Source organism: Eutrema salsugineum, unplaced genomic scaffold, assembly GCF_000478725.1.
Source record: "Eutrema salsugineum unplaced genomic scaffold, Eutsalg1_0 scaffold_6, whole genome shotgun sequence".
Taxonomy (NCBI): Eukaryota; Viridiplantae; Streptophyta; class Magnoliopsida; order Brassicales; family Brassicaceae; genus Eutrema; species Eutrema salsugineum.
The window spans coordinates 4,142,065-4,159,851 of NW_006256547.1; the positions used below are offsets into that span (position 1 = coordinate 4,142,065).

Below are 17,787 nucleotides of genomic sequence, written 5' to 3' on the forward strand. Positions count from 1 at the left end.
CTGTAGAATAACCTAAGAATACACACTTATCTGCTCGTGCACTAAACTTGTTCCTATCCTTTTGCAATGTGGAAACATAACACAAACACCCAAACGAACGCAAGAAAGAATAGTCAGGAACCTTTTTGAGCAATGTTTCATAAGGTGATTTATTTTGTAGAACAAGTGATGGCAAACGGTTGATTAAGAACACAGCAGTCAAAATGCATGAACTCCAGTAAACAAGAGGTATTTTGGACTGAAACAGAAGTGATCTAGCAACGTTTAACAAGTGTTGATGCTTGCGTTCAACTACCGAGTTCTGTTGAGGGGTATATGCACAAGAAAACTGGTGAACAAAACCATGATGACGAACTAAATCATGAAAAGCAAGTTCAGGAGCATTATCTGTTCGTATGGCTTTCACAACAGCATTGTATTGAGTACGAATATGAGTAAGAAAAGTTGAGAATTTCTGAGAAACTTCACTTTTGTATTTCATTAAAAAAATCCAAGTGACACGAGTACAATCATCAACTATCGTTAAGAAGTATTTAAAACCTTCAACAGACTCTATAGAAAATGGACCCCAAACATCGAGATGAAGTAAATCAAAGGGAGAACTAGACAAATGATTATGTGACTCAAAAGGTAATCTTTTTTGTTTAGCCAAAGGACATACATGACAATGTGACTCAGAAGACTTACTATGTTTATAAGCAGGTAAGAGACTAGACAAATGTGCTAACTTTTCAGATGACGGGTGGCCAAGCCGTTGATGCCAAAGATGTCCATCAAGAACCAAAGAAGCAGTGAATAACGGAGACGATTCAGGACTGTCAAGCTGTAAAATGTATAGATTGTGAATAAGATTTCCTTTACCAATCATCAAGCCCTGAATAGACTCCTGAATGAAACAAGAATCAACATAAAAATGTGCAGAACAATGATCATGTTGGAGTAAACTGCTAACGGATAAGAGATTGAACTTGAATGAGGGAACATGTAAAACGTTATGCAGTACTAATGATGATGACAAATGTATTGTGCCTGTGTGTGTAATCTCTTCTCTAGAACCATTTGGTAATGATACGGTTACTCCAGAAACTATCACAATTTCACTAAATAATGCCAAATCAAAACATACATGACAAGTGGCACCGCTGTCAACTATCCAAGAACCAGGAGGTAAAGTTTTATGAAGTGTGGATAGGCATTTATGTTGAAATGTCAGTCTATCATTCTCAAATCTCAATGAACTAGAGGGAAAAGGAATGATACCAGACGATGACTGCGCTGCCATCACACCATGTTCGGTAATGCTTGCAGTTGTTGTTGTATTTGATGAATGACTCTCTGGCTTCTCTGTAACATTGACATGAGCACTCAGCTATTGTATGAAAGACTGAACCTGATCCGTGTTCATATTGCTGAAGTCCAGATTCATAGCCTATGAAGGCGACTGTGGTACATATGGATATGAGTCATTCATCACGTTGGCCACAACTTGTGGTCGTTGACTATCAAACTTTCCTCGAGGTTGAAAATTGTTGGGAAATTGTCCTCTTGGTTGAAACTGATTCTGAGTTGGAGTTAGAGCTCGTTGGCCTTGGCTTTTGTAACCAGGTATGTAGCCAGGAGGATACCCATGTAACTTGAAACATTTCTGAACAATATGCCATGTCTGTCCACAATGAGTACAAACAGGTCTCGCTTTTGGCCTATAACCATTTTGAATAGCATATGCAGCATAATCCAATTGTTCAGAAGCTTCCTGTGAGAACTGAGGACCAGAACTCTGGAAAACAACATTATCAGGCTTCGATGGTTTCATCATCTTCTGCCTTTCATCTTGTGCCACCATGTTGTAAGCATCTTCAATGGATGGTATTGGTTTGAGAACCAGGATATGACGACGAATGGACTCATAAGATTCATTAAGTCCCATCAAGAACTTTGTAACTCTGCTTCGTTGCTGCAGTTCTTCCCATAGAGTTGCTGCATTACACTCACACCTTCCACAAGTGCAAACCGGAATCTCAACATAATTTCTATATTCTTCCCATAGAGTCACCAATTCAGTGTAATACGAGCTAACATCCATAGAACCTTGTTGGATATTGCTAAGCCTTTGTTCAATCTCAAAGATTCTAGGAGCATCATCTTGCTTGAATCGAGAAGAGAGATTTTTCCAAATACCTGAAGCTGTAGAGATGAACAAAAGGCTTTGACCAATCTTCTTAGAGACAGAATTCATGAGCCATGTGGCTACCATATCATTGCAACGGGACCAAGATCCCGAATCGCGATGTCCATCTGCTGGTTTCGGAATAGTACCATCAATGAATCCCAGTTTGTTTCGAACATTGAGCGCCATTTTTACGGATCGCCTCCAGGAATGAAAATCGGCACCATTAGTAAGTCGATCTGATACAAGAACGAGTCCGGCATGATCTGAGCTATGAAGATAATACGGATTTTCATATTGATCAGTATTATGTAAAGATTCACCGGATTGATTCGGATGTAAAGATCCATTGGATTGATTCGGATGTGAAGCCATCGCACTGTGCGAGGAATCAAGAAAATGAACGATTCGATGTGAAACGAACACAAAGAAGATGTAAGTACTGAGAATGAAGAAGATCAGTAGCAAACTAGGTCAAACAAAGAAGGAAAGAAGAGATACAACGATCAATGTAATCGCTGCTTGAAGATTCATGAATAAGATGAAAATGATATTCGCGAAAAAGATTGAGTACAAATCATTCAGGGAAGCACTCATCGGAGACGAATTTGATCTCAATCGAAGAATTCTAAGCTCAAATGAAGATGAAATCAAGCTTCGAAACGAAAAATCTCGACGAAGAAGACGATAAATTCTGTTAAGCGGAAGAGAGAGAAAATGCACTGCTCTGATACCATATTAACTAGAGAGAGAAGTGAATTAATTCTGTCATTAATTCTGTAAAAGAGTGTGTTACATATATATATACAACCGATTAAGTAAAGGGAAGCTTAACCATAGTAAACTAGCTATATACATATATGTTAATAGCCGAGAAGGTGGTGAATCCATAAAAATCATAAGTTTTTTTTTTCAAAAATACGAGATTTATAGTTTAACCTTCTTCGCGGTTTCAAGACAAGTAAAATGCGAACTTCTTCTTCGTTTTTTTTTTTACCCAAGTAAATTGCAATAAGTCACTGCAAGCTCCATAACTCTTTCTCTTTTTTTTTTTTGGGCGGCCATCAGAATTAAATTATCTCTGAAAATCTATTGAGCAACACCATCCTAAGTCTAAACTTCGAAAATTAGAAATATCACCATGCACGTTTCTCAGGGGTTCTTGTTGGATACTATCTGACTCCAAGAATTTTGGATTCTTGAGCACCCTTCGCTTGCTTCCAAGCTATATACTCTCCACTTCCACATGTCGATGTTTACGTTGTTCGCGTTGCTTTTGATTGCTACCATTCACGTACCGATATTATTGTTTTTCTTTTTAACATTTTATTCATTTCTTAATAATAAGTGACATGATCATACAAAATGTAGGCCAAGTATACTTTTTGACATTTTACACGCTAATTAAAGAATAATTTAAATGGATTCTTATATTTGTCCTCAAAAACGGTTTTGCAACTTGAATTCTAATTGCATCTGTTCATTGCAAGCATAGTGTAGGTAGAACAGTGGATATTTGTAACAAATATAAATATATGTTGTAAAATTGTCTATATAATTGTATTCATAAATTATAATAAATAATAGTCCATATGTAACAAAAAAAAAATCAGTTCTGATCAATTAATTATATATTGAGGTGATTTAATCATTCTCATAGTAAAATTTAGATTGAAAATTTTTAAAACACTTATGGTTTACTTACTTTAAAAGACACTTATTCTGAAGAATAAGTTAGAAGAAGTATTTTTTAATGGAAAACATAATTAACGTGACCCGATCTTGTGTGGTAGGGTGTGATGGCCTCATGTTTACCTGATAAACGGAACCAACGTGCCACCAACGACCAAATAAAGAGATGATTTGATTCTGCCTTTGTTTCCAATCTCTATACATTTTGCTTTTCTTTTCCTAAGTCCAAGGATTGATAACATTATCAAACCTTTATTTCAGAAAACGTCTTTCCCCGAGTAATCAGCTGTCAATTAACTCTTTTAGCATTGACAAATCAATATGATTTTCTTATCACCATATGCACTTAGGTGGCTTGTAAAATCATTGCCTAGGCGTTATGGTCGATTATCGGTTAGGGTTTAGTCATTCAACGACTTGGTAGTCGCCTAATTGGCGAATGTCATATACTTGGATCCAGTATAAAGGACAATTGAAGAAAATTTTATAGAAAGAATTCCTAAAATAGATATTACTGACTATATGGAAATATACATGAATACGATTACAATCTTGGCGAATTATGTAATCATGTTGTCTTTAGTAGAACACCGTTTTTTGAGCTTCTTTAAATGTCATGAAAAGAATGGTTATCGATCTCCGGCTATTTAAATGCTGTGCGATAATGTTGAAGCATTATAATTCATGAAATTCATATCGATTTTATATTCTTACAAATGAAAGTGGAAAGCAAATTCACAAGAAACTAAGTTTTAACTTGGTTTGAGGTAAAAGCAAAAGTAATTGCCCTAGTAGTAGTTCTAGGTACGTAGTAACTAAAGAACAATTCTTGATCACATCCTCATGTACATATAAGCAAACATGGAAATCGCGAATCTAGGATTATAAAAAAAAAACGAAAACATAAACAAGCATCTGTTATTACTGTATGTAAATATGTATAATCTCAAACAAACAAACAAACAAACAAGTAAAAAGAACTGGAAACAAAATCACAGGAAACAAGCACAAACAAGAACGAGAGGGTCAAACAAGAAATTCAAAGTTCCGCACGAAGGCACCTCGTGATTATGCTGCAGCCGTGGCTGTAAGGGTTAGCCTCAGCGCCGCGTTCGCAGTTGTAGTAAGATGCGCCGCGTCGGGAACAAGGAACAACGTTCCTCCTCAGCGCACCGTAGCTAATGTATACCTTCGAGTCTAAAATGCGCCTGCTGATCTCAGACTCGAGCTCGAACTCTTCTTCTTCTTCTGCTATACAATCCGCCATTGATCCTTTGCACTTACCGGACGATCCGGTTTTGACGACGAACCCCAACGAGTCTTCGTAGCCTCCGGCTTCAACAACGGCGATTACGATCACGAAAATCGCGAGGAAGACGTAAATCATACGAGGGTTCACCATTTTCTTCGCAAGAACCTTCTGGCTAAGTCAAAGGCTTTTCAAGTTTCTTATCTGGCTTCTATGAGCATTTAACCAGTTCCTCAGAGTCGTCTCTTGTGTTAGAAGACAACAAATGCTTAGCTTTGGTCTTTATCCTCTTATTTAAATGAAATTATAAGAGAATGGACATCCTCTTGGTTTTATTTAACAAAACACTATCGCTTTTGTTTGAATACATTTTATACGCGTATAATTTGATCTTTTCCTTAATCTATACTATTTAAATCGAAATTTGTCTTGTAGCCTTGTATTTGTATTTATAAATAGTACAAACTAATATATAGAAGAAGCTTATATAACACCCGCACGTTCAATTTTAAAAGCTAATCAAAGGGGTTTTGGATGTTCGGGAAAAAAGAGACGTTTTGATTTATGATCTCGAGTTCGAATACACTAGCCTTTTTAAATTTATGATGAATATAGCCATATAGGAACAAAAGTTACTGGTTTAACATAAGAGTATAGCATCTTTCACAATTTCTACTGTTATTTGCAAAACATTAAGTTTTGTGTTAGGAACTAATGATTGATGAGACATATACACATATGTAGATATCGTCAAATGTATATAGGATATCATTACATGCTCCACAATACAATATGAAGGTGATAAAAATTCGGATTTATTCAATTAAAAGTATACTATAAAATGCTAAAATCATGGAGATCACTAATCCTACAAGGGGAACGAGAGAAGGATGACATTTTTTTTTTCATAAACTTGGCCGCCGTCCGCTATTTTTTATTTAAGCATCATAAAGACATGTAGCGCACTCCTGATCTTAACCACCAATCACCATTCACACGATCGTCCTAGATTTGACAAATTACATACCAAACAAACGAAGCAAATGATGTTATAAGCAAACGGTTTAATAACTATATACGTTTACTTTGTGTTCTGGATTCAATATATCCCTTTGGAAAAAATATTATTTTCAAATCAAAATATATTAAAGCTGATTTCATGTACTCGAGAGATTATACATGATGTCTTATACAGTAATATACACAAAAAAACTATATTATGGATTGACTATACGATGAACAGTTGGCTTGCATTTTTTGAAGTGGATAATCAACTTATAAATCCGATCAATGTGAAGATTTTTTAGCAAAATAATCCATAGAACTAGCTAGCCTACCAACTTATATGATCAATTTGATCAATGTGATACATCACATTGGCTTTATTAGGTGGGATCGTGCCAACGGCGCAATTGTATGTGCCGTTTCGTTGGTTAAAACAAGGGTTTTTTTGTTAAACAAGTTAAAACAAGAGTTTAATTGTTGTAGTTCGTCCACTTGCCATTTGATGATATAATGCAGCTTAAAGTTAGTGTAAAACTAGATTTGTGATAGATTGTCTTTTGACCATAAAGTGGGATAAAACAAATTAATATTTTCCAAATCACAAAGCTCTGTTTCGGTCTTGGTCTTGTAAGACGGAAAAGACACCGGTGGTTATGGAGTATATATATTTTTCTTTTACCATCAAAAGTTAATTAATTACAAAAAAGCCAAAGAATAAAGTTGCCAAATACAAAGAAACTGTGAATTTTTGTTTTTAAAGAAAAAAAACTGGAAATATATCCACATTTTTAGTTGGTAATAGGCATGGCAACATAATCATAGTAATACTATGCAGTCGTAAACTTGAATTGTCTCTATAGGATAAAGATGTTTCATATCCCACGTGTGATAGATCCTTGAATACGTGAACAGAATTTTCGTCATTACAGCTATATTAATAAAAGAAAAATCGTCATTATTTTTTATATCAACATAATTTTTCTCGGCGATTTTTTGTTTTTCTTCTTGAAGTTGTTTTACTAGTACTAATTAATTGGATATCAGCTTCAGATAATACTAAAAAGGTAAAAATACAACTTCAACATGGGCCTTCATGGGCTAAATATATGACGATTTTTATGTCTGGCTCGTTTAAAAAGTTAGGGTTTTTTCGAAGTATAAATTTTTTGGCTTCTCCGTCTTTTCGTTTCTCTTCCCTTGCCGCACTTGCTTTGCTTCTCCTCGGGTAAACTTCACACGCTTTACTTCATCGTTTCACATTTGTTTCAATGCCATTGTAGTGTCGTTGAGATCTGATTAACTGTGAGTAAATATGCAGTTTTCATACCCTTGGTAGATTAATTTTTTGTGGATCTTCTGTGATTCTGTTTATGCTGCAAGCGAATTGGTGAATCTGTAGTTTTGGTGAATCCTTGAGCTCCTGCTTACTAGAAGATGTTCAATTTCGTAGGTTTTGCTATATCTCAGAGTTTTGTCAGGCGCAGGATTGCTTTCGATTCTTCTTCCTCATGCTTTAGAGTTTCTATCTCAAGTGCTAATCTGTTTCTCTAGTTGTTAACTTCACTATAGTCTTGAATCGTTGTGGTATTAATCTCTTAGATGTAATTGTTTTGTCATTTTAGTTTTGTCTTTTCCACTCACTCGGATTTCTTCCATTTCGTCGAATACATTTTCATGTTGCTTTCACTTGCAATCATTGTGATCTCATTTGTTAACCACACTGTTGTGATCCGGCATTTGTACCAGCCTAACATAAGATGTTCTGTGTTTTGTTTTGTATAGTCTTTGGATTTAGATTCGTCTACTCTTCAAGCTAAATCTTCACGATGCAAAACGAAGAGGGTCAGATCACAGAGTTGTACATTCCTAGGAAATGGTAATACATCATTTCTTCTTCGTAATTATTTGTAATCTCTCATTAGACCTCTTAACTAACGAACTGATTCTTGTTTGTTTGACTGATACTGCAGCTCCGCTACTAACCGGTTGATTACATCTAAGGATCATGCCTCTGTGCAGCTTAACATTGGTCATTTAGATGCCGATGGGATCTACACCGGACAATTCACCACTTTTGCTCTCTGCGGGTTTGTTCGTGCCCAGGTATTGTGATACACTTGTCTCTACACTCTAGATTCTTGTGCTCCTGATTTGTGAATCGCTATGTCCTAAATCCAATCCAAGTTACACTCTCCTAGTCCAAAAACTGTTGATTTGTTTGTGTGTTTCCAAATATTTGAAAAACCCCTTGTTGTATTAGCTTTGTCGAGATAGCATTTTGTTAGGATATATAAGACTTATCATCTTGAGCAAACACAGCAACTGCGGTTATGCATCATCGTATATAGAATGTTAATGAACGATGTACCATTGCAGGGAGATGCGGACAGTGGCGTAGACAGGCTGTGGCAGAAGAAGAAGGTCGAAGCTAAACAATAAGAGCTGAAGCTGTCTATTTTGTTTGTTTTTTTTTTGTCGGTATTTTCTGATTGGAACCCAAAAAATATCTTGAAGTGATGATTAATGCTTGAGTCTTGGTTTTACATCCTCATGTTCTAAATTTCGATTCAAATTGAATAATCATACTCCCTTTCTTTCAAATTGAATATTAATTCATCTAAAATTCTTTGGCATATACTCTCATAAGTCTCACATCATAAGCTCCGGCCATTTACGAGTAACCAATTGGGTTATCTGTAATCAAACGTAGTTATTATGAAATTAAATATGTTTTTCCTTGATTATTCGCTCGGTTCATAATCTCTTATAAGGTTGCAAATAATATCAACCAAATTCTGCATTGCCGACAACTAGCTAAATATTAATTATTAAATCATTTAGAACGATAAACATCATTTTAGGAAAACTCAAAATCTATGTAATTTATGAATGATGTCATACTTCTGTGTAGATTTATTTTCCACACCTAAATGCGTTAACGTGAATTATTCTCTAAAATGGAATCAGATTCTCATTCTCGATCGGTTATCTTTTAACCATCGAAGAGTTAAAGGATCACTGAAATGTTTTACGTTTGTGTTAAATATTAGGTAATGTTGATATGTGAATATCGACAAGGGACAAAACAAGGGACAAAACAGTAATTTAGATCGGCAGCTCGGTTTTATTAGATTGAATCGAGTGAAATACAACTGAGTTCGGTTATTTCAATAGGCAATAACGAATTAAGACTTAATGCGACTAAGAAGCTGTTGTAACGAGTTCTCAGTTTAAGTCTTCTTGGGAATAACTTGTGTTCTCTAGTGTCGATTCGTCTTCCTTTATATATATCTCCTAAGTCGGTTTTCAAGCACGCCTTAAACGATATGGGACCGAGAGGAGTTTCCTTTTCTCTCGGTTCCTTTCCTTTTCTCTCCAAAGTTTCCTTTTTCCCTTAGGAAACTTTCCTGTTTCGGCCGAGCTCAAGGAAACCTTCCATTCCTTTGAGAGGTTTCCCGCCGACCTCGGCCTAATGAGCTATCTTCGGCCCATCTTCGCTCGGCCCATCTTCTCTCGGTACATCCTTCGTAAACCGGGCTTACGGTTCGCCGATCTCAGTTTGTACCGGAGAAAACCAAGATGCGGTTTTCACCTAACCATTTTGATTCCACACGTTAAAATGGTTATTTTCTTTTTTTGCATATGGAAAAATACATTAGTTTATTTGTGTTCAAATAAAACCAGTAAGAACAATCCAACAATACGATTCCATGAGGACACTATTATATATTCTTCGTCGTCAAATGTGCTTTCTGAAAGCATCTCAAAACCCGCAAAAGCCATCCTTCTCTTCATATTTATCTTTCTTTCCCAATTATTCGTATTCCCTTTCAACAAAAATCTCTCTTTCTTATTTATCTCCTAAAAAGATTGATTCTCACAAAGTCCAATTATTCTCCTCAGCGTTATTCTTAAATTTGCACCCCAAAAATGATATTCGAAAATAGTACCTCACCTCACCATGCAGTATATCATTAGAGTATTGGTTTTAAACGATAACTAATTGAATGACAAAACAATATCAGATGTTTTCGTAGCAAATAGCAAATTCTACATTTAGTGGAATCCGTAATTCACATTATATATATATATATATATATTTTTTTTTTTTTTGAAACGGTTTCGTAATATCATCAATCATAGATTTGTATAATAAGTTAGATTTTCCATTAAACTACGTTTTCATATCTCATTTACAGGAACATATCTATTAGAATAGCAAGATACCATTCCAATTTCCAAGCCCAATTATGTCATTTGATTCTAAAAACATAAACCCAATCACATGACGCAACAAGCGTTTGGATTGCCTTCGCTGAGTACCTCAAACGAATCCGACGGCTGAGATCTATACGAATAAAATTCGGGCGGTGGAGATTCGTAGCCCGTGTCCACGTACTCATAAGAATAATACGACGTCGGAGGATGAGGAGGAGCCGCGTAATACGAAGCCGTTTCATTCCCACCGTTGCTCGGGCCGTGCGCCGTGTTGTAGCTCACCGTATAAGACGGCGCCGTTTGAGGCTGCGCGTGATAATATGTAGGAGGAGGCGGTCCGTACACTTGGTGCTGATGATGACGTGGAGGACTGTGAGCCATCGGATACGGATGCTGCTGCAGGTTATGAGGATGATATTGATCTGGTGGAGCAGAGTATATCACAGTCTCTGGTGGTCCATCGTTCTGCGGCGGAGCCCCACCACCACCGCTTCCGCCTCCTCCTCCTCCGTCCATAACCACCGTCGTGTTCCCTGAGCTCTTCTTCTTCTTTTTCTTTTTCTTCTTCTTTTTCGGAGCTCCGTCTCCAGAAGGATGAGGTTGAGGTTGACCGTTGACTCCAAACGTCACAACTTGCTTAACTTCATAACCTCCTCCTCCGCCACCGCCTCCACCGCCGCCACCTCCACCGCCAATGCATGTGCCGCCGTCAATAACGCCGGCGTTCATGTTGTTTGTGTTGTTGTTTTCTTCGTCTTCATCGTCTCCACTGCTATCGTCATCGTCGGTTTTAGGTTTCTTTTGTTTCTTCTCTCTCTGGTAATTACAATCGTTGTTGTTGTTGTTGTTCTCCATTGACGTTGGCCATAGCTCGGCGTGTCTACCTGCTTTCATGATCTTTTTTATCAGAATCTCCGGCTCTACGTTTCCGATCACCGTTACTTTTTGTTGCTTCACGTCGATATTCGTTGTATATACACCTATTGTATTGTATATAAATTAATCAATCAAATTAAAAAGAGAAGGAAACATGTAAATGATCTTATATATAATATAGTTACCATCGATTTTGCTCAAGATTTTCTTGATTTTTCTCTTGCATCCTTCGCAATGGATAGAAACTTTCAAAACCCATGTCTGCAACAGAAAAATAAATGAGAATAAGAATAAGATGAGAATGATATGAAAGATTTGAGTATATAAACGTTAATGATATTACGGTGTATCTGAGAGGTTCAGGGTATTCTTCAAAAACATGTCTCTCTTCTTGTCTTGACTCTGTTTTGATCTCTGTTCCGATCTGTGTTCCAAAGTCCATTGTAGAGGAAGAGGAAGAAACCGAGGGAGAGGGAATCGGTGCAGCTTCATGTGGTATTATAGAAATAGCAACGAAGCCATCGCTTCTGTATCTTTATTGGGAGTCCTCTAGCAGATAATATTCTCCATTATCTCTTATAAAAGTCCTTTTTATCTCTCACTCTGTTTTGATTGGCAGATGATTTTTCACTTAGCATTAAAATGAGAAAGAGATCTTTTCGTTTTTGTTATTGTCAAAAGATACTCTAGAATGCTCAAATTGGGATAGCAAATTGGTAAAATATTGTTAAACATGCTTTAATGTTACTTACTTTTTAGTTATATGGAACATTCTTGGTAACAAAATGTAGAAACATCATGTAAATTTTGCCGAATTTTTTTTCTCAAGTAACTGATCTCCCGTCTAAGTCTTAAATACTTTCAATGGTTTGACATTAAATTCATAACGAAATTTTGTCTGCCGAATGTTTTTCTCAAATAATAAAATTAAATAAATAGAAAATGTGTACTGTTAGATGGTTTAGAACATTAGAATTGCAAATGAATGTGAGGAATTCAAACAACCAAATGGATTTTTCTCTTGCAGGTTAATTTTACCAAGCTATAAAAAACAAAAAACTACAAGAGAAATAACGTAGAATGCTAAGTTTTCCACAAATCAAAATTTCCAAATATATGTAGCATTTTGGTGAGTTGCATTTTCAACCAATTTATTCTTTTTTTTTTGGTTTGTAAGTTGTAACCAGCCTAAAAATGGTTACAAAACGACGTCGTCATTCAGGGGAAAGCGAGCGGCAAATTTTGATGCAGATTCGTCATTCTTGAAATTCTCAATGCTTATTATGCTTTTGATTGTTCGAGTGATTAATTTTGGCGCCTAGGGTTATTATTTGCGATTTCCAACTCGTTTGCATCTTTCGCTTGTGGGTTTCCCAGAAAAATTGCCGTTCAAGGTGGGTGATTAAGTTGGAAAAGTTGTGATGAATTTGGCGGAGCATTGTTAGTTAGTTCGATTTTGTTAATTTTACTAGGGTTTGGAGCTCTGAAATTTGGGGTTATCCGGTACACCGGTAGTTATGTTAATGCGTTACTAGAATCAACTCGCTGTATGATATTTTGCCTACTACCTCAAAAGCCTATCTACAAAAAGCTGTCTTCTTTTAGTCGGCCAAACAGTTTGATTTTGGATGGATAAACTAGATTCGTCTTCTGATGAAGTTGTGATGAAGCTTGTTGAAATGGGTTTTGAGAAATTGGTTGCTATGGAGGCTGTAAAAGCTGTAGGTAACTCATGTGATGATGCTGTGGAGTATGTTTTGAAGGGACATCACAAGAGTGGTACTAGTAAAATTAATAAGGCCCTTGGGAGAAGAGCTATGCCATCTTCGTTTTCTTCGGGACCAATGCGACAATCGAGTTTGCTTGACCATTTTAAATCCGTGGACCGGAACAGTAAAAAAGGCCACAGCTTTGATGCTACAGTAGCGGATTCTCAGTTAGAAACACTGTCTGATCCTTCAGAAGAGCTGAGAAAGTCTTCTCCTCCAGTGTTTTTCGAGTCTAGTTGTTTTCCTGATACACAGTTGTCAAATGGTTGCTCAGAGGCCTCATCAACTTGGGAGAAGAGAGTTAATTCTATTCTACGAATCCGATTTGGTATTTCATCCTTGAAAAGCTTCCAAAGGGAGGCTTTGTCAACGTGGTTTGCTCACAAGGACTGCCTTGTTCTAGCTGCAACTGGTTCTGGTAGTTTCTTTTTTTCATTGCTGATGCCTTCTTCGTTCCTTCTAACATGGAGTCAATAACATTCTAACTGCGGTTTTCACCATGCAGGGAAATCTCTTTGCTTCCAGATTCCTGCATTGCTGACGGGAAAAGTTGTTGTCGTAATTTCACCTTTGATAAGCTTGATGCATGATCAGTGCCTCAAGCTATCAATGCACAAAATCTCTGCTTGTTTTCTTGGTTCAGGCCAACTTGACAATCGCATAGAACAGAAGGCAATGCAGGGAATGTATCAGATCATATACGTCTGCCCCGAGACAGTGGTTCGGTACACAGCGAAACTTTCTGAAATTCTGTTAAATGCATTTATATTATTTTGTTCTTGCTTAAAAAAAGATTAAAACTTGATCGCAGATTGATTAAACCACTCCAGAGGCTTGCGCAAACTCATGGAATCGCTCTTTTTGCAATTGATGAAGCGCATTGCGTATCAAAGTGGGGACATGATTTTCGTCCGCAGTACAGGTTTGATTTTGAGAGTCAAAACTTGCAAGTGTTTAATGCTTTCAAGTGCTCTTATGAGTAATCCTAGTTTTCGAAACAAATCTCCCGCTGCCAAATTTTCAGGAGGCTATCTGTGTTGCGGGAAAACTTCTGTGCCAGCAAATTGGAATTCTTAGAATATGATGTACCGATAATGGCACTGACTGCAACAGCCACATCTCACGTACAGGAAGATATTCTTGAGTCACTTCACCTTTCCAAGGAAACAAAAACTGTGCTTACTTCATTTTTCAGGCCAAATTTACAATTTTCAGTTAGTTTCCAGTGCAGATTTAATGTCACTTCACATCTACGGAACTCTTTTTGCATCCGTAAACTTTAGGAATATGATTTGCAGATTACTCTGTCACGTTTTACTTGATGCTGATATGTGGATCATGAGATGTACGGCTTAAAGCTGATATTTTTTCTGTCATTTACAGGTTAAACATAGTCGAACCAAGTCTTCAGCTTCATATGCAAAAGACTTCCAAAACTTGATTGACTTCTACTCTGAAAAGAGAAAGGCTACCGGGAAAAAGCTAGCAGTAATCTCGCGAGAGTCAGAAGAGCAGACTGATTCTGGTTATCACGATGCTGAAAACATCCATGAGACAGATTCCGATGATGATGAAGAGGATCCAGAAAACTCTTTGGCAAAGCCAAACAGTTCAAATGGCAAAGAAATGTCAGAGGACTATCTGGAAGATGAAACCAACATCTCCCAGCGTGTTGATGATTGGGATGGTATGCTCCTTTTCATTTTCTTTGGAAATATCACAACCTTGATTACAAATTTGGTGAATGGTGACTTTGTATCTAAATTGATAATAGTAAAAAAAATAGGCTTGGCATCTGACCAAGCTTTGGTTATGTTATCACTTCATGTGCAAATCAAATTGGCGAAAAGGTCTGCTGACAACATAACTACAGTCATGCATGTATTTTTTTTTAATTTTGTTTTTAAATATATCATTGGTGTCGAAGAATGGTAGTTTAGATCAGATTTAATCAATGCAGTTGCTTGTGGCGAGTTCTGTGAAATGTCTGTCCTCTCTGGAAAGCAAATACCTGATGCATCCGGACACGAGAATAGTCTCCAGGAGAAGGATTTTGAAGGACCGACAATCATTTACGTTCCTACAAGAAAGGAGTCTGTCAACATTGCAAAATATCTCTATGGGGTTGGATTGAAGGCTGCAGCTTATAACGCATCGGTATGGACTGAAAAATCTTTCTTTTTCTTGCCGCATGAATTATGAAGCCTTCTGAACTGTTTCTTAGGAATGAACATTGTCAACCATTGTTAACTTGGTATCAAGCCACTCTATCAACCAAGCAGCTATTGTATGGCAAAATTTTGTATTCTGAATTAAATCCTGTTCTTTTTAAATGTTGTTATGGCCGTCTTAACAGTTTGCTACATTTCACAGTTGCCAAAAAAACATCTCAGGCAGGTTCACCAGGAATTTCATGAAAATAAGCTGCAGGTATATACATGGAACCTTTATGTTCTTATGTGTTATGGCTCAATGTTCTACTTCTGTTATCCACTTTGCTGTTCCCTCCTCTTTTTGTTGGAATAAGATGTGGAAGATCATATACGTTATGGTACCCCTCTTCAGGTTGTTGTTGCCACAATTGCGTTTGGAATGGGAATTGACAAGAAAAATGTCCGGAAAATCATCCATTATGGTTGGCCGCAGGTCTCTCAAAGCTCTTTATACGATTATCATATTAACATTTCCATCTCCGTGAATACGTGCTATCCAAATTTATCGTTCTCTCCTCTACATATCACTGAAATCAATGAAACTGCAGAGCTTGGAAGCATATTACCAAGAAGCTGGTCGAGCTGGAAGAGATGGGGAATTGGCTGAGTGCGGTGAGTTGATTAATAATGATTGTTTTTTTCCTTTTTTTTTGGCTGTGTAAATCTCCTATCGTCTGCCATGCCTGAAATAATTTGGGATTGACAGTGCTCTATGCTAATCTATCGAGAGTACCAACACTTTTGCCAAGTCATAGGAGCAAAGAACAGACAGAGCAAGCTTACAAGATGCTATCTGATTGCTTCAGGTCTGAAACCTAGTCAAATACGTGGGTGTGCATCTTTCTCTTTTCATTCTGTATTCTTTTAAATTCATTATCCTTTTCTTATGCAGATATGGAATGAACACTTCACAATGTCGAGCGAAAATACTGGTGGAGTACTTTGGGGAGGATTTTAGTTCCAAGAAGTGTAACTTGTAAGTCCTATCCTTTAAAAAACTGAAGGTAAATTAGCAAACTGTCGTAATACTTTTCCAATCTATGAAACAGATGCGATGTTTGCACTGAAGGGCCTCCGGAGCAAGTTAATGTACGAGAGGAAGCTAATCTTTTGTTTCAAGTAATCACTGCTTTTCATGTAAGTCTTTGGAGCAATCCCAGAATTTCGTTTGGAAGTTTGCTCTTTCCATATGACTGATATACAATCAAACATATTTCTAGTAAATCATTGAGATATCTTCTGTTATAACTGTTCTTTCGGGCTCTTAAGCTGCTAGTAGATTAGTTGCAGGTAGAGAATAGCTCTGAGCATACATCATATGAAGACTATGGACTCGGCAACAGCGAACAGAAGAAATTGTCTCACAAGCCGAATCTTCTGTTCTTCATCAGTAGAATCAGGGAACAGGTAATCTACTATTTCAACAAATTACATAATGCATTACGTTCTTTATTATATTCTTCATGTGATGCATTTTGTTGGGTGCAGTCCCAAAAATTCATGGAAATAGATCGTCTTTGGTGGAAAGGTCTTGCCCGTATCATGGAAGCCGAGGGATACATCAAAGAGATGGATAACAAGGTAGGTACACTAGTTAAAAATAAAAAACCAACATCTCTTCTTTAGATTCATGATCCTTCATTGAAAAAGCTAGAGTCACATATTTAGTTTAAATTGTTGAAAGAATCTATTGCTGATATGTGTTGCAGGGTCGTCGAGTTGAGATTGCATATATAGAACCAACAGAAAAAGGGAAGAAGCAACTAGATTTCCAAGAGGACAAGCCACTCTATGTATACCCAGAAGCCGACATGCTCGTTTCGTTGAGACAACGCAGAACATACAGCGGTTTCTCTGATTGGGGAAAAGGATGGGCTGATCCAGAAATCCGGCGGCAGCGTTTAGAGGCAATGAAACGCCCAAGAGAAAGAAGACCACGAAGAGAACGATCACAACAACGTCCCTTGAAGTTACAAAAGAAAATTCCATGGAGAAGCAAAGAATAAATATCTCAACCATCTTTAACAAGTAATGAATCTACTCTATATAATAATATCATTCCTTCAATATTCTCTCTCTTTGCCAAAACCCATTTCCATTCATGGATCTTTATGGAAACATAATAATTCTGTCTACAATTGCTCTTTCGGGATCGTTCTTCTTTGCTCTCAGTCCCATCCTGAGGCAGAGACGTGGAGCCATTGAGAAGCTGAGGCTGGTGAATGAAGCTTTGGTTGCTGCGGAAGAGAATGTGGCGAGGCTTCAAGAGCGTCACGATGTGATTCTCAAAGAGATATGTTCTTATTATCTCGTTAACTCCGAGCTCCAACAAGCTTTGGTTGCAGCTCGAGCAGCTATTGATGATGCTTCTGTTTTTGTCATGGAGCTTAGAAGATTACAGCTGAATATTCTAAACTCTCTTTCTTGATCAAGTTTTTTTGATACTGATTTTCGTTTTTGTAATTGAATGTAAGCAACAAGTATTTGTAGTAATTTAAGTATATTAAGCAAGATTAATTATTGTTTACTTGTGTGTAATTAATTGACGAAAAAAGAAGGAAAGATAGAAAGCTTGTTTAACGTGGGGGATGAATCTAA

General features: G+C 37.0%; 5 protein-coding genes across 8 annotated transcripts; 2 read left to right on the forward strand and 3 right to left on the reverse strand.

The window, feature by feature from the left end:
* Nucleotides 1–1,429: 1,429 nt before the first annotated feature.
* On the reverse strand, nt 1,430–2,356 carry LOC112083377. The gene has a single exon (XM_024151066.1). The coding sequence runs from the start codon at nt 2,354–2,356 to the stop codon at nt 1,430–1,432; it is 927 nt and encodes a 308-aa protein (XP_024006834.1).
* Nucleotides 2,357–4,763: 2,407 nt separating this feature from the next.
* Nucleotides 4,764–5,409, reverse strand: LOC18011788 (protein RALF-like 22). Its single transcript, XM_006394884.2, has one exon. It carries the CDS (start codon nt 5,259–5,261, stop codon nt 4,899–4,901), a length of 363 nt encoding a protein of 120 aa, XP_006394946.1. The 5' UTR covers nt 5,262–5,409; the 3' UTR covers nt 4,764–4,898.
* A 1,848-nt stretch (nt 5,410–7,257) lies between these two features.
* LOC18011865 (40S ribosomal protein S21-2) lies at nt 7,258–8,736 on the forward strand. 2 transcript variants are annotated; one of them, XM_006394885.2, is made up of 4 exons: nt 7,258–7,338; nt 7,896–7,989; nt 8,084–8,216; nt 8,490–8,736. In XM_006394885.2, the coding sequence occupies exons 2-4, from the start codon at nt 7,940–7,942 to the stop codon at nt 8,550–8,552; spliced, it is 246 nt and encodes an 81-aa protein (XP_006394947.1). In that variant the 5' UTR covers nt 7,258–7,338; nt 7,896–7,939; the 3' UTR covers nt 8,553–8,736. The 2 variants fall into 2 exon arrangements, with proteins under 2 accessions (XP_006394947.1, XP_024007334.1); XM_024151566.1 differs by lacking the exon at nt 7,258–7,338 and adding an exon at nt 7,392–7,415.
* A 1,530-nt stretch (nt 8,737–10,266) lies between these two features.
* Nucleotides 10,267–11,737, reverse strand: LOC18011866 (heavy metal-associated isoprenylated plant protein 36). The gene is made up of 3 exons (XM_006394886.2): nt 11,551–11,737; nt 11,393–11,468; nt 10,267–11,311 (listed from the first exon to the last, which is right to left on the reverse strand). The coding sequence occupies exons 1-3, from the start codon at nt 11,647–11,649 to the stop codon at nt 10,395–10,397; spliced, it is 1,092 nt and encodes a 363-aa protein (XP_006394948.1). The 5' UTR covers nt 11,650–11,737; the 3' UTR covers nt 10,267–10,394.
* Nucleotides 11,738–12,447: 710 nt separating this feature from the next.
* On the forward strand, nt 12,448–17,664 carry LOC18011755 (ATP-dependent DNA helicase Q-like SIM). Of its 3 annotated transcripts, none has more exons than XM_024151789.1 (16): nt 12,448–13,394; nt 13,482–13,701; nt 13,788–13,898; nt 14,001–14,190; nt 14,360–14,663; nt 14,937–15,133; nt 15,350–15,406; nt 15,542–15,622; nt 15,738–15,801; nt 15,896–15,995; nt 16,082–16,165; nt 16,239–16,326; nt 16,474–16,596; nt 16,678–16,770; nt 16,899–17,217; nt 17,362–17,664. In XM_024151789.1, the coding sequence occupies exons 1-15, from the start codon at nt 12,836–12,838 to the stop codon at nt 17,193–17,195; spliced, it is 2,568 nt and encodes an 855-aa protein (XP_024007557.1). In that variant the 5' UTR covers nt 12,448–12,835; the 3' UTR covers nt 17,196–17,217; nt 17,362–17,664. The 3 variants fall into 3 exon arrangements, with proteins under 3 accessions (XP_024007557.1, XP_006394949.1, XP_024007558.1); XM_006394887.2 differs by having other exon boundaries at nt 16,480–16,596; XM_024151790.1 differs by lacking the exons at nt 16,678–16,770; nt 16,899–17,217; nt 17,362–17,664 and having other exon boundaries at nt 16,469–16,579.
* The last annotated feature ends 123 nt before the right edge of the window (nt 17,665–17,787 follow it).